The sequence below is a fragment of the Notolabrus celidotus genome, chromosome 13 (assembly GCF_009762535.1).
Source record: "Notolabrus celidotus isolate fNotCel1 chromosome 13, fNotCel1.pri, whole genome shotgun sequence".
In the NCBI taxonomy this organism is placed as follows: domain Eukaryota; kingdom Metazoa; phylum Chordata; class Actinopteri; order Labriformes; family Labridae; genus Notolabrus; species Notolabrus celidotus.
This window is the reverse complement of record NC_048284.1, coordinates 23393785-23409710: the sequence shown is the minus strand read 5'-3', so window position 1 is coordinate 23409710 and position 15926 is coordinate 23393785. Positions and strand designations below refer to the sequence as shown.

The 15926-nt window shown below is 41.3% G+C and overlaps 1 protein-coding gene across 1 annotated transcript in view; it reads right to left on the bottom strand.

Annotated features, from left to right (window-relative positions):
- The window catches only part of LOC117824070 (kelch-like protein 29), a 148007-nt gene that overhangs the window by 83811 nt on the left and 48270 nt on the right, over positions 1 to 15926 (bottom strand). The window contains exon 2 of the mRNA XM_034699435.1: positions 9336 to 9635. Within this exon, the coding sequence (XP_034555326.1) occupies positions 9336 to 9596 (261 nt within the window). The 5' untranslated portion in view covers positions 9597 to 9635. The remainder of the gene's footprint in view (positions 1 to 9335; positions 9636 to 15926) is intronic.

Genomic DNA, 15926 nt, shown 5'->3' with positions numbered 1-15926 from the left:
GATATTTTGTATTTTGATGAACAGACTTTGAAACATGTTTCAAAGATAAAGCAGGATGATATAGGCAACCAAGATGAAGACTGGTCTAAATCATATTTTGGAAAAAACTGACTGGAAGCTGATAAGCTGTTATTCAATCAAAAAGGCACAGCACATAATTCATGACAAAATGCATGTAAGATATCACAACAAATTCAATTCAGTTTTCTCTGATAATTTATATAATGCATCTTTCACATTAGTGTAAAATGCAGTACATTTCCCACATAAGTACACATAAAAGGCCAACCTGCAGACTTCTTCAGTTATGAAATAAAGAGGTGTTTTAAACTAGAAGCAAATGAGGGTTCAAAAACTACAACTAAATGCAGCTGTTTTTTAAAGATAATTTAATTTTGAGTAAAAGCTGATAAACTGCAGTGATGAAAGCTGAGGAAACAGCAATTTGGTGTTTACAGTGGTTTTGATTATACATTTTGCAGTGTGATGATGCGTGGAGAACTTAATGAGACACACTGCGCGCCCAGTAATTTGTTAGCCTGAGTTTAAGTCAGACCCCAAAATACTACAAGTTGATTCACTCCCAAAGTCCCTATTAGAATTTGTATTTAAATTTATGTTATTTATGTGAGTGTTATTAAAATGAGTGTTTGCCGGATCCCCTGAGAACAGAGCTGAGGGAAGGCAAACAGAAACTGGAGCACAATAGCTGGGATTGCCTATCAAACAATGGACAGAGCATAACTAGATAGATATTAAATATGTATGTAGTCAAGCAAAAGTCTCTAACATAATGAGCAACTTGTGCATGTTGAAAAAACAGCACATCTTCAAGCATTTCTTATCTTTGCAACAGGGTCATAGAAGACAAATTCCCTCAGGACCTGTGAATGTGCTGTTGTTTCACAGGTTCTTACAGGTTTGCTGTGTGTATGCCATATTTAAGTATATTTTATTTTAAGATAACAAATTAATCTCAAAATTAGTACTGGCATTAATGTTTGCACCCAACTGCATGGCAATTCGTTAAATAGCTGTTGTGATATTTCAGTCGGGGCAAAAATGTTGGACCAACCAACAGACATGAGTGTTTTCAAAGCCGAACTTTTAAAAGCATGATTATCCTGCAGCTTTTAGTGCTCTTCACTTCAGGTTGTTTGTTATTTAATCGATACTTTAAAATCAAAATTCTGGCTGGAGTCCTTTCCAGATATCAGCTCAGGAAGGAAGAGGAGCACAGAGTCAACTGGCTAATGATTGTGTTTTGGCGGATTTTTACTTGTTGAACTAATTCTTGATTGTACTTATGTCTGGGTTGTTGCAACAACCAAATGTTCCCCCGGGGATCAATAAAGTAATATCTTATCTTGTCTTATCTTAAAGCAGCCTCTCTTCAGTTTCACTTATTGGCTCTTTTGTGAATCAAACTGAAAACCTCAAAAAGTCAAGCAAATAAAATTCAAAGCAAAAGCTGTTAGTGTCTATTTCAGTCAAAGTGAGTTAGAGCTCTTTTGTCGCCTTGTTCAAATAAGAACGAAAGAGTAAATGTCACAATTAAACCAGGAGTCAGGATTTAGCCTCAGGCAGCTTCTGAGGGCAATCGTCCAGAACTCCTCTTTTTGTAGGCACAAGTCATTCACTCAAACATGGCTGAGAGACACAGCAGCCGAACAAAAAAACACACCTCTGTTTGTTTTGTTTCATGTAACTGCTGCAGAGAACTCCCACAGACCTGAATTCCAAGTGTGAGACAGTGAGACAAAGCTGAGAGAAGTGTCAGACACGCTGCAGAGAGATGTACTGTTTACCTGTGCATCTTAAACACTCCGCCTCACTGATATCTGATATTCAGCATGACATGACTGATGCTTTAAAAGCCTGCATTCACCATCACCTTTCATATAGAGTTAACCTCAAGGTGCCAGCTCTCTGAATATCAACCTCTCCACATGTGGACCTTTTGAAATGTCACCACTCTTTCTTCTACTATTGTGGAACAGGACACACAAAGAGAGAAGGGGTGGAGCTGCGGAGGAAGAGGAAGGAGGCGGATGATGCAGATGAGTTTTTTCTTCATCAGAGGAAATCCAAATGACGTTCAATCAGCTGGGCTCAGCAGGGGGCTCATTTAGTACTTGTAAAGGGATCTAAGTACTAAGTGCGGGTCTTTGAAGAGCTACAGAGCTGATCTGCTCACTTAATGATGTGTTTGATTACATTGATGGATGAATTGACAACTTGAATTAGAGAGCAAATAACCCCTTGGAAAGCTGAATTCCTCTCTGTGGCTTGAAAAAGTTTTTATACACCAACAAAGCATTAGTGCTGTGTGACATCTACATCTTCAACATCTGCACTTCTCTATTGAAAATTATGCCTCACGAAGAACTCTAAATCATAGGAGCACTGGTTTAAATAGAAGATGAATCTGCTGATTTAAAACATGTTTTGGGGCTTGAAGCTGAAAACATTGTTCAGGTACAATATTTTAAAATGAGGATGAAAGCAGACACATTTCATTACAAAAAGTGAAAACTGTGTAAAACCCATGTCACTACTCATTCACTATTGTGCCAGAAAAATCTAGCCTCTGGATGCAATTTGTGAGGACTTCTGGATCAGCTATCAGTCTTCAAAGAAATCCATCCAAGACCTCCAACGTACTGAACTGGAATGGTATAATCAGCTAATTGTTAACCTCATTTTTATTGTCTCCTGATCTTGGAAAGTTCTGAAATGACAGATAGTTGTCAATCAATAGGTTTTAAGATTGCCTAACTGAAAGATGTGTTCTGCTCTGTACATCATCCACACGGGGAGATTTACTCCATTTATCTAAAGCAACCTGAAATGTGATTGGTAAGTTGTACTAAGACTACAAATTGGAAACAGAATGCTACACGATACCAAAAATATTCTCCCTTCCTCTTAGACTCAGAGACGTCTTCTTACACAGTTTCGTACAAACTACTTACTCTTTCTTTTTGCTTTCAACACTTTTCACCAGTTTTAAAGCAGTAAAGTGACTTAAAGCTAGAACTGCCTTAAACCTTTTTATATCCACATTACATGTGGTACATCTGTGTAAGGTGTGAGATGCAGTGGTCATAGATGACTGACGATGAAGGCAGGTCTAACATGAAAGCCACTTTAAATCATCCCAGGATCAACCATGACCCTTTTACTCTTCAGCGAAATGGGAAAATACAACAGCCTTCCACATGCTGTGGAGTCAAATGTGTCTGACCACAGCTGTGTGTGTTGAGGTTTGTAGTTCAGCTGTGTGTTCTTCTTTATGTTGACATGAGATTTGCTTGGGGGATTTCCAGTCTTGCTGAGATGAGGATGAGGACTCAGGCCTCATCTGTGATCCATCAGTGTGCTCTAACAGCTATTTAAGGCATCACAACATGTGGTCGCTGAAATCCCATATGACATCCTCGCCACTCAACACCAACGGATCAGCAATCCAATTTCAGTCAAGCTCGCTCAGAGGGCGGCCATGCTGACGCAGAAGTGATGATCCAAGCTTCAAGAAAGAAGGGAAGTGTGGGTGGAGAATGATGGAGGGTAAAGATTGGTTGAAGAATCAGATAAAACCAGTGATGGAAGAGGGTTAAGTACCGGGGTCATTAAGTGACAATTTTACTTTTAATAGAGTTGCTGATTTCAGAAGATTAGACTTGTGATATCCAAACCTGACTCAGAGCACAGAAACAGAGAAACAGAAAGAGGAGAGCATACCTTAAAGATTAATCTGCACTTTGTAGGCATCAGTAGATAATTGGTGTTTACTGCTGGAGAGCAAGTGTACAGTTTTGAATGGTAATACTCTGCAGCCGTTCCAATAGCATACATTATTGTATAGTCATGTGACAGACAGATAATGGGCTCTCTTCTAATTTTTCACAGAAGGAGATTTCAATCCCATATCCGATGACTGTTTATTAAATCAAGCATCAGCTATTCTCTATTGTGATAATGACTGGAACCAGCTCTCCATGTGAGGAAAATATGCAATCAGAGTCAGCAAAAAGAAGGGTCAGTGTTAACAGCGGCATGTTTAATATTCAAAAGCGTAACCACTGAACATCTTTATTCAAATTGACATTTCTGACCACACTAAATGTGGCAGAAAGAGCTGATGGGTTCGTTTCATCTTCGTGTCAGACAAGCTGACTTTCAGTGCTTAAATATCCTTCAACACACTCGTCACTTAACCACTTACAGAGAACAAAAATGTACAACAGACCTCTGGCTCCAAGTATTTAAAAATGCATAACTGTTCAAACACTGAAAGTCAGATAAAGAGACACTTGACTCACTTACAAAAAGGCCTTCAGGTTTTACAGAGGCTTATAGATAATAAATGAAACCCATTAAGTGTTTCTAATCAATCCTTTTGGTCCACTCCACAGAGAAAAGTCCTCTTAGTTTTGAATGTAAATGCAAATGACACAGTGAGTCAGTGATAGGACAAGCAGTGTTTAGAGTAGTGTTTAATAAATCAAATCCAGACAGAGAATGGCATTTCCTTCTATGTTCCTCAGAGGAAGATAAAAAAAAATAGCTTGTGCTGTTTAGTATTTAGAGAGATGTTTGAGTGTGATTTCAATTGAAGTTCAAATGTCAGGTTAAAAAAAATAAAGTCCTTAACATTTATGAATCCTCTGTACGATTCCTTCATTCCATCATTTAGGATGTGTGTGTGTGTGTGTGTGTGTGTGTGTGTGTGTGTGTGTGTGTGTGTGTGTGTGTGTGTGTGTGTGTGTGTGTGTGTGTGTGTGTGTGTGTGTGTGTGTGTGTGTGCGTGCGTGCGTGCGTGCGTGTGTGTGTGTGTGTGTTTTCTTAAGTCATTATGTTCGGTTTAATAGTTTAGTTTAATTTAGTTTGCTGCCTACTGGTGATCCAAAGCGATTCCTCCCTGTCCCCTCATCCTCCAGCTCCTCCAGGGTGAGCCTTAGCCTTAACCTCAATAAGAATTTCAGATTCTATTTCTAGCCTGTTCATTACTAACACCAGAGCTGACAGTTTCTCTTGATGAAGGTTTAAAGACTGCAAAATAATAACAAAGCTCATGAGCTTCAGAGGTAATGTTAAGTTATAGTTAATTGTCTAAATACACACATCTGCTTCAGTTTTCTTGAACACATGAGCCATTGTTATACTTCGCAGAACATATCACATTGTGAGTTGTTCTTGTCACGGACAGGTAACCTGGATAAATGTCTGTGTGTGGTTTCAGCAAAGAGACAGAAAGTAAAAAGAACCAAGGGGACAGGAGTCAAGCTTCTTGTGTGTTTCTTTCCTTTTTTCTGATTGTGTCAGAGTGAGGCCATGACACCTGCTGTGTTCTGCACACCATGTTGTGTTGGTCACAGTGTGTGCTCTACTGCAATCCACCAACTGGCTGTCCTGGCTGAAATCAATGACCAAAAGGACACAATGTCTGATTTTGTTTCAAGTCGAGCTCTATTGATCGGTGCTCTTCATTTTCAGACAATAAGAACTTTTTTTTCATGAGCTAAGAAAGAAAACTTTTGGAGAATAACTTTAAAATCAAATTTCAAACAGAAAGTTTTTAAACAATGTTAAGATATACAATGTGTTCAACTCAAATACATTGCATTGGATAGTGGGGTAACTCCTGGTTATCAAAGAAGGCGAGGTGTGTGATTTGTGGACAGGATAAGTAGAACAAAATGCTGCATTTGGTCCTGTCTGATAAAACTAATGTAATGAACTGCCAACAACAGGTTCTGCATTCAGGCTCCATCAGCAGAAGATCAAACAGCAGAGATAATGTAGCTGAAGCTGGTTTGATATCCTACGTACACTCTAACAACAATGAAGCCGACATCAATATCAGTAACTTTAATGCTCTCAACAGCACTAATTGACCAGAATCTGTTACAGGGACACATCCATTATTTGACATGTGAAAATGTACATAACCTTTCCTTTAATGGCTTCTAATGATGCACGACAGGCTTCTCAACAAACAGTTAGAAGAATGTTTAATCAGAACAATCACAGTCAAATGTGACCATCTTGAGCCGATACAAACAGCACCTTTGCAGTGTCATCTGTTAAAACCCCTCACGCTGTCTGAGAGATATTTTTCAGGTGACAAGCAAGACTGAAGGAAGTGTTTTTAAATTAAACTAGTTGATGAAAGTCTATTTTCTATGTTTGTGTTATACTCCATTGTTTATATAAAATAGTGCAAAAAGAAATCTCAGGGGTTAATCTCCACTGAATCTTCTTATCTGCCATATTGAACTTTGTTTACAGGCTGTCTGTGTTTCACCACAGTAAAACAACTGCCTGAGCAGAATAACAACTGAGTCTCATTCACCAACCATTCTTACAGAGAAACTCCTTCTCAACATTCAATTTAGCTGTTTCTAAGAAAATTCCAGCATCGACTTAAGTTTTCTGTCCTGGGATTTGTTCTAAGATAAGATCAAAATCTGCAAATGTCATGCCACTGAGAAACAACTGGCATGAGCGTCTACCTTACAAGGACATGGCATTCCTCAGTTCATTAAACAGTTCAGAACAGTTCTGCAGGTTGAAAACAAATGAATGGATTTTTTAATTGACTTTTCTTTGGGAGTTTCTTGAGAACAAGGTGAATAAGTCCCAATGACCACACGATAAGAAACAAACTTGTGTGGGGAAGACCTCTAACAGCATACAAGTAATGTAGTGGCTACAGACTGAAGGAGAAACTGCTGCTCCAGACTGAACCAATCAGAAAACATTTCAACAGAGAGGTTGAATGAGAAGTAAACAGAGTGAATCAAAATACCTGTGATATACAGAATCAACACCATCTCTACAAGTACTATCCTCAAACAAACAAACTCATCCGATCTAGATATATCTGTGGGCTTCTTTATTTTCAGCTACAGCTCCTGTGTTTGTGTTCAATAAAGCACAGTAAAGAAATACAAACTCCAGCACTGCTCTTAGTAAATATCTGCAGAGGATGGATTAAAAATTTCATTTGAAGGATTAGAGCATGCAGTGAGACGTCCATGCTTCAGTTTGCAGTCTGGGGGAAGAAACTTTCAGAGTGATACCGTTAATCAGAGAACTTCAGCTTTGTCCAATTTTAACCCACCAAATACTCACCAACAGCAAATAACAAGCAGCTTGCATGCACGCACGCACGCACGCACGCACGCACGCACGCACGCACGCACGCACGCACGCACGCACGCACGCACGCACGCACGCACGCACGCACGCACGCATAAAAAAACCCATTATGCCAACCACAACACAAGGGAGGGTAATTAGAAAGGCAACGTTAAAACCAAGTGGCAACCTCTGGTCTAAAATATGAGTCCAATGCTGAAGTGCTAAAAACTGCAGTTCATCTAGGATCCGCTTGAGGCTGGCTCCGGAAGTACCGGAAACCACATACACACCAATTCAAAAAAGACTATCTTTACAGCAGAAATAAACATGTTTACAGCCTGGTACAAAAGACGAGTGTAGTCTGGATGGCTCATTTCTCGATCGGCACACACTGTAGGGGGGGGGGGGATTTTCTTCTAACGCGGCACTTTCGAAGATATTGAGATTACTAGTCTTCCAATGAGACGCACAGCTGACTTGATTGACAGGCGGGAACACTGTAGCTGTTGGCTAGGAGGCTCAAAGCCCGCCTCTTTACATCACAATCGCTTGACAGCAGCAATATGGCTCCCGCTGTTGATTGGCCTCAAAACAGCGCTTCAGAAACAGATGGGTGACGTCACGGATACTACGTCCATATTTTATACAGTCTATGGCTAAAACACACCTTTGATGCGTCCAATTTCATGTTATTGGAAATAAACACTCATTCAAGCTGTCATTACAGGGTTAGGAGAATAATAAAAGCCTTTCAGCTTTTTAGAGCCGCCACAGCACAGAGCAGCGACACAGGGAGCACTGCATGAGAGCTGCATTCGTCCAACAGACTCTTTCTGACCTCAGACAGCTTTGAAGGTGGCACAAAGAGTGAGAGAAGACAGCTGAGAGGAAGATACAGGGACAGGATCATGTGGTACTGGCCAGCTCCCAAAGGCCTCTGTATCTTTTCTCAACCCTGTTATTAAGTCAGAGCCTACACCCTGGGTATCTCCCCTTTTACAACATTATTGCTCTGTTGCCTGCCCTTACAAAGGACTGTCAAAGCAGGACAAAGTAGCAAGGAAAAGCCCTTAATGGCGCTTACAGAGCGGCATCTCAGGGGGGACCTGCTTCATACATGCCCACACATTCTCACATACATTTACCTTTGAACAACTTCGCCCAAACACACAAGGAAATCCCACCAATTGCTGTGGCAGCCATTGAGTGATGACAATGACCACAGTGGGAGTTGGTGAGACTTTGTTGGGGTGTGTGTAATTATTCAGACACACAAAAGGAGCGGCTGACGCTGTGCCAGAGCAGATGTACAGTATCTGTGGTCAGTGCATTCAGCAGGGTATCTAATGATGTTCACTTACAGGCTAAATCAGCAGAGCTTTGTTTACCTCTGCTCTGAGAGTGTAAGCCCTACAGAGATTGAGAAGGTACTGGGGAGAGAAAACAGCCCACATGGGTCTGCTGAAGTTCAAATTAAAGTAAATGATCTGATAGTGAGGGTAAGTACCCGGAGTAAGATGAATGGTATCCATGGAAACAAAGTCAAGGGAGAGGCTGAAATGTTCAAGTGACTTTTTGGTAAAGGCCCCTCTCTTCACACACTGGGTGAGGGGATAAAGGCATGTTGTGATCTAACAGGCTGCACATTTACGGCATTTGATACAGGATCAGGGGATGAAACAGAAGCCATGTAATCTGAAAGTTGTCTAAATAATCAGCTCATACCATCACATCTGACAGCAGCACCCATCTGAGCCACTGTCAGAGGTCATTTACATAATGATGGAAGAAAATGACCAAGGAGGGAGAGGCATGACGAGACTGCCATTTGGCACAGAGAGAAAATGAGGATGGAGGAAAATGGTTTGGCAAGAATGAATCATTGTACAGAGGAAGAGCAGCAGGACTGGAGAGAGGGATAGAGAACGAGAGAGAGAGAAGGGCTTGAAGAGCTAGACAGCTGAACCATGAGGATTATTGTCCCAGCGAGTTGGACAGGGCAAAAACATTTAGGAAAAGTGAGAGAGGAAGCTGAAAGTCTGACCAGCATGGAGAAAGTTGGAGATTATGTCCATTCGGGGAGTTTTTGCAGATTTAAAAGTTGAAACAAGAAAAGAGAAAGCTGAGAAAGAAACTTGAGAGAACAGGAGGAAACACAGACAGGTTTCAGGTGTTGCTGCTCTTACCTTGGTTGGAGTCACCATTCCTGCAGCAGTGATGCCTCTCTTGACTGCTGTGTCGCTGCTCGCTGTTGTCACTGATACCAGGTTGGGAAGGAGGGAAGGGATGACCGGGAGGGGGAGGAGCCCTGGACGGTTGTTGCCATTGACAACAGCAGAGGCACAGCTGTGATTGGCTCCTCCATTGTGGAGGCCAGAAAGCCGGATATCTCTCCGCTCCCAGGGTCCCTGGTAGTCCCTCTCAAAGCGATGGTGGTGGCGTGACATCACTTTCTCTTCCTTAAAGAGGGAGCAATGAGGGCAGGCCTGCAGAACCATAAATAAAGAAAGTACAGCTCAATTGATTTGTTTTTTTCTTTGTTAGTAGTATTCTAATGATGTTTAAAGACACAGACACAAGCAGTAGTCTTAAGTTTGTTGCTTTAGCCTAGCAGCCTTTTCTCTACTGCTACCACCTCTTGAAACAATCGTATTGTATTTATTGCAAGTGGCTGCTAATTATAATTTAACAGACTCCTGTTGTTTTTACCCTTTTGAAACATGTGTCCCTGAACAGTTACCCTTGGCTGCTGTAAAGTGCCTGTTGTTGTTGTTATCTGGCTGGCTGTGCACATGTGGGTTCATGCAATGTAGTTTAAGTTGTGGCTGAAGTTCTACATTGCATGAACCCTTTATTATTTCTTATCAAGTATGTCCAGTTCGGCTCAAATTACCATTTCCCAATCAATTCAAATAATACCCAGATTGGCTCCTATCCGATAGTCAAAGATCAGGACTGGACTTTCCTTGTTAGACCGGTAGGTAGCACAGAGCTAATGTGTAGCATTAGCAGTGTATCACTATATATTACGTCATAAATCAAAGTGGTGCAGAGTCTGAGGCTGAGCAGTGAAATTCATCACTGAAGGGATTGCAGCACATTGTACTCCTCCTCACCAAAGGCAGATCATGCTTCTTGAGCCCTTTATAATAGATGAAATAAATAACAAGCTCAAACCAGGTTCAGCCAGACCCCATGCAAAATCCTGAAGTCTGTGAGGAGAGAGTGACAGCAGATGATGGGTATTTACTCTGCAGGCAGGGGTCTGTCACGTTGCTTCTTTCCTCAAAGAGGAATGAGCTACCAAAATCTGTGTTGCTCTGTGTGTGTTTTTCACTGCAAGTGAATGGCTGGTGTGATATAATAAAAACAAACAGGTGCTAAACTCCAACATGTATGTGTGACTGAGCAGGCTGTTGGAAAGTTTTTTTGTTTTTTTTTACAAAGACATGATGTAAGTGATACAGGATGTAGCCTGTAATGAGAGCACTGACCCCTCTGTTCACCCACTGGAACACTTACTCTTTCATCCTTTATGTCTGTCTCTGATTTGCGCACTGTCAGTTTTTTGTTCATGCACTGCATTCCCTTTCAAAACTACAAGTATTCCCTTCTCCTACAAGCTCTGCTCTGTCCAAAAACAGCAAGCTGAGCGACTGCAGGCTTCACAATCTCTTTCTTGCTCACATCCAATAACCTCTCTCCCTCTCTGCTGTGACCCCTTTTAATAACCTCAAAAGGCAACAAAAGAATATTGGAGACGGAGAGAGTAACAGGGTGCGAGTCCAACTGAACAATGGCAGTGTGAATGCCAGGTAATATTGTCTTATCAGCCGATCTCTACACCTCAGCTGAGAAATAAGGGAAGACAGAAAATTCCCTCACAGAAAAACAGGAGGAGAAAAATAAAGAACATTATCTCCATAAGAGTCAGAATGGAGTGCTTTTAAATTCACATTTCTGTACAATCAGTTTGTTTCATTCTTTTCAGTTATGGGTTCATGCTGGTGTGCTTTCACAGTGTTCTCTTTTTGTGTTTTACGAAAAAAACTGACTGGAATTTTTGTCTTCCTGTAAACCTCCAGGAATGAGGTCACAGTGGAGAACAAATTCAAGATAGAGCTTTGTGGAAACTCCTTCCATGAGGTTGAAATATACAGCAAAGAGAAAAGGAGTGAAAAGTAAAGAGGGTCTATGGGATTGATACAACTTTTACATGTAGACTGTTACAACCCAGGAAAAACTTGCAAACCTATAGAACAGAGGACAAACCACTCTACCTCTGAGCCACAGCCTCCAAGTAAAGTCAGGTGACTGTTGAACCTGGGCCCAATATTTCAGAACTGCCCTCAATAAGCAACACTACACACAGTGGTCAAATACATTACATACAAGTAAATTCAAAATAATTGTCACCTTGATATGGCAAACTTTGCAAAGTACAGAAGAACTGGCATCATCTTGTGTTCTACAATAATTTGTATATGTATGTCATGTGCATCTCACTTCTTCCTGTAATACTGAGTTCAAATGTTTGCTGATTAAAGAAGTTTATAAAAACAAACATTTTTTCTCTCAAATTACCATGTTTAGATTATATCTTTCACTTACCCAAGGAGTATCAGCAGAATCTTGGCTTTACATTTCAATGAGTGCACAACCGTGTTAGTAAATTCCACTCATCCTTGCACTTTGCATGTCAGCATACGCTGTGTAACCAGAGGATTGTATCTGATCCCTGCAGAATGAGAGTCTCTGAGACAAATCCTCCTTCATTCACAGTCCTATGTAAAGAGAAGGATTTAGGAATTAATTGAATACTCTTAGGATCTCTTACAACTACTTAAAGGTCTCATGTGTGTTCTTGAATGCATGACAATTTGAGGCAGTGTGAGTGCGGTGTGTGTTTGTGAAGGTTGGTGAAAGATATGTTGCTCTTGGAGGTGCCTGTGGTAACTGACAGCCAGCACACCTGTGTTTATCTGTGTCAGAACAGATAAACACTTAAACACATCACATCTGCAGTGACACTTTGTTCTGGCTCTGCTGCTCCAGGAAGAATGTGCCAATAAAGATTTACCCATCTTCTTTTACATTCAATGATCACAGCCTCAGCCCCGGACAGAACAAAAGTGTTTCAGTAGAGAAATTAGTACCTTAACTGTGAGGCGTGACGCCGACATTCTTAAGAGCTTTTTAAATTACATGAAAGAATAATAACATAATTTCAGTCAAACCCTACATCAATTAATACTGCTCTCCAATTCCCGCAATCCTGTCAGAATGTTCTTAATCTCACCTGAAGTAGACAGTCTTTTGATGACTGATAATCCTGTGCTGAGAGATGGAAATCTGACTAATAAGAAAATCCCTAATCCTCTGAAAGCCAAAACAGCAACAACAAAATCTGCTTCCAAAATGAGCAACAGAGCCTGAATCTAAAAGTGAAAGTATGCCAGCAATCAAACCTAATGAGCTGACTGACTGACTGACTGACTGACTGACTGACTGACTGACTGACTGACTGACTGACTGACTGACTGACTGACTGACTGACTGACTGACTGACTGACTGACTGACTGACTGACTGACTGACTGACTGACTGACTGACTGACTGGCATCTCCATTAGGCTGTCAGTTATGTAATGAGTTAAAAGCTGCTGTCTCTGGGCACTTTTTCATTCTTGTTAAATAACAGCTGCTGATGCATCAGCATCTAAATTGCATTATGCAAACAATGTTCTAAATACATGTCAAAGATAGTGTGGGTGAAATAAATGCAGCTACAAAGACAGAAGAGTAATTAATGTGTGTGTCTTTGTGGGTTAACACCAATCCCTGCAAATAAAGGACAATTTTAGTTGACATTATCATGACCTCACTGCTATCACCATGGAGACGCCCTGAATGTTCTTGTTAGAGTTGTCAAACTTCTGCTCCTGAAAAACCATTGGGCAATTAGCCAAAATAAAAAGTTATTTGGCAGGTGGGGATGTGAGGAACACACCCTAAAGAACAGCAGCTGTCACTCTGAGGCTGCACGCAGCATGCAAAGTGCGTGTCTGTGTGTGACAGAGCTGTGTTAACAAAGCCATGTGGGAATTCACAGGGAGCCACAGACAGACGTGAGGAGAGAGGGAGTGTAACAGATGGACAGAATGTGACAGAAATTAAGAGACAATGTGAGCAAGGAAGTAAATGAAATAAAATCGCAGTTAGTGTTGCTAAAGTTTGAAATAGGGGGATGGGAGTCATAAGAAGGGATCGGGGTGCTTTTTGAGGAGGTTGAGAGGTTATTTTTATTTAGACATACGGACTATACCTGCACCACTTACCACTAATATCCCCTCTGTGCGCATCAGCACATTTCTTTCAGCAGAGCATTAATGGATGAAACTTTTATCTAAAGAAGAAGAAAGAGCCATGTGTGCACTACAAGAGTTTTTGTTGGGGGTACAACGTGATGCAATGGTTTCCACACCCCCTTCTTTGCAAGAATGTCCTGTTATTAAATGTTCAAATGACACAAAGTAACAGCCTGTCAGTGTTTGTTGTGAGTATATTAATTATGAATAGCCTGAGGAACAAAGAGAAAATGTGTCCTCTATCCCCACACGCTGCTGCTCAGTTCATTAAACACTTACCTATAAGACACTTCAAAATAACCCAAAAAACAAGGACATGACAGAAAGCAGGACAATAAACTCAAAGGCTAATGCACACACTTTCCTATTCCTCCTTTTTCTCTGAGCACAAAGGAGCAACAGATTTCCAGATGACAACCATGTAGTGTGTTCATGTTTTTCTCAAGTGTCTGGGTCTAATTGTGAATTCTCTGTGGCCCATGGCAGCTGTCACCTTTTCTCTCTCCATTGCATCACTTTACAGATTTCTCTGTTCTCTAAACAAAAACAAACAGCAGCATAAAAAACAGCTCTCAGTGATGTACACACAAACAAAAAAAACATTCAGATTTATCTATGGACGAGGACAAATACTGTATACACATCAACAACCAGGGCAGATGGAGTTAAAACACCATGGTATCTTCGATTTCCAGCTGTATTATTACAACTCAAACAGTAGTGTGTTGATATCTATATGTGCGTAGGCAAAGCTCCACTTTTGGTGGCAAGACGGAAGGCAAGAGCAAAAGTAGAGTCTTAATTATCTAAATGGCTGCTGCAGAGATAACTGAGGGCAACGAGCATTCATTTTTCAGCACCACCAGCTGAGAGATCAGGAGATACGGACATCAATAACAGAGACAGAGTGGAGATGATGTGAAAAACAGAGCAGGAGAATTAAATGATAGCAAGAGGAGAACAAGATTGTGAGCCAATGTGTGGTTATCTGGCAACAAAGATCATAATGTCACTTTTGTTGCCATAGAGATGCACTGCACTGCACATGGTTGTATCTTGACCTTCCCTGCTCCGCAACAAAGGCCCTAGATTTAGGTCCATCACTCTGTTCCACAAGGGCATATTTTAAACTGGAGGGCTTTAACTCTGATCCATGTGAGTACACAAAGGGCTCCAATAACCTTTGAGCAAAATATTCAACCCCAATCTGCTCTAGAGGCCTCAGTCCTGCTGGTTGACCTGCACCAAAACCACAGGGTAGGAAGACAATCTAACTAGAAAACTGTGTGAAAATAAAGCAATTTATTCTGAGAGCACTCATGTGCAGAACCACCTAATACTGTATCACTGGAAAATTATTTTACAAAGACGAAAATGTCACCACTGTCCAAGACTCGGCCTGCCTGATCTGAACTTGAGCTTTGTTCAGTTACTGGACTTCTGTGCACAGTTTGTCCATAACAAACACCATGTTCGAACATAAGGGTGTTCATAAGTGCACGTGGCACCCGCACATCCTAGGTTGCAGATCACTGATCAACTTGTAGTCGTATCAGCTGATCTGCAGCCGTATTTTCTGGACACTCTAGTGAAGAGAGGAGCAGAGCTGTCAACTGATCACCATCTGGTGGTGAGTTGGATCGGTGGCGGGGGAGGATGCCGGACAGACCTGGAAGACCTAAACAGACAGTGAGGGTTTGCTGGGAACTTCTAGCGGAGGACCCTGTCAGGCTAGTTTTCAACTCCCACCTCCGGCAGAGCTTTGACCGGAGACATGGAGTCGGAATGGACCCGGTTCAATGCCGCCATTGCCAAGGCTGCTGTCCGGAGCTGCGGACGCAAGGTTGCTGGTGCTAGTCGTGGCGGTAATCCCCAAACCTGCTGGTGGACACCAGAGGTAAAGGGAGCCGTCAAGCTGAAGAAGGAGTCCTACAGGTCATAGCTGACCTGTAGGACTCAGTAAGCAGCTGACAGCTACCAGCGGAAAAACAAAAACTGATCTCAGATGATGGATAGAGAGAGTAAAGACTGCCAGCTCATAATAATTCTGATACACATAATTGCAAACAATTCATTCAAATTGACTCAATGTGCTCTTCAATATTTCTGCCAAGTGATAGCCTTAAGCTGAGGTATTCTTAATACATAAAGAATGTAGGAAGAAAAATGTGATAATTTGAAAGAATGTGGATAAATAATGTTCACAGACAGTTTTACATTAGAGAGATGTTTTTTCACTTAGTTTGATAAACAGAGCTGTTTATAGATTTGAGTAGAATGGCCCAGAACAGGGAAACGTCTAATACATCAGATACTGATGTTTATTTCCAACAGAGGCAATTACATTAAAGCTAGAGCCAAACAGAGTTCAGACAAGCTGCAGAAACGAATCCCCAACTCTGTTGGCTCC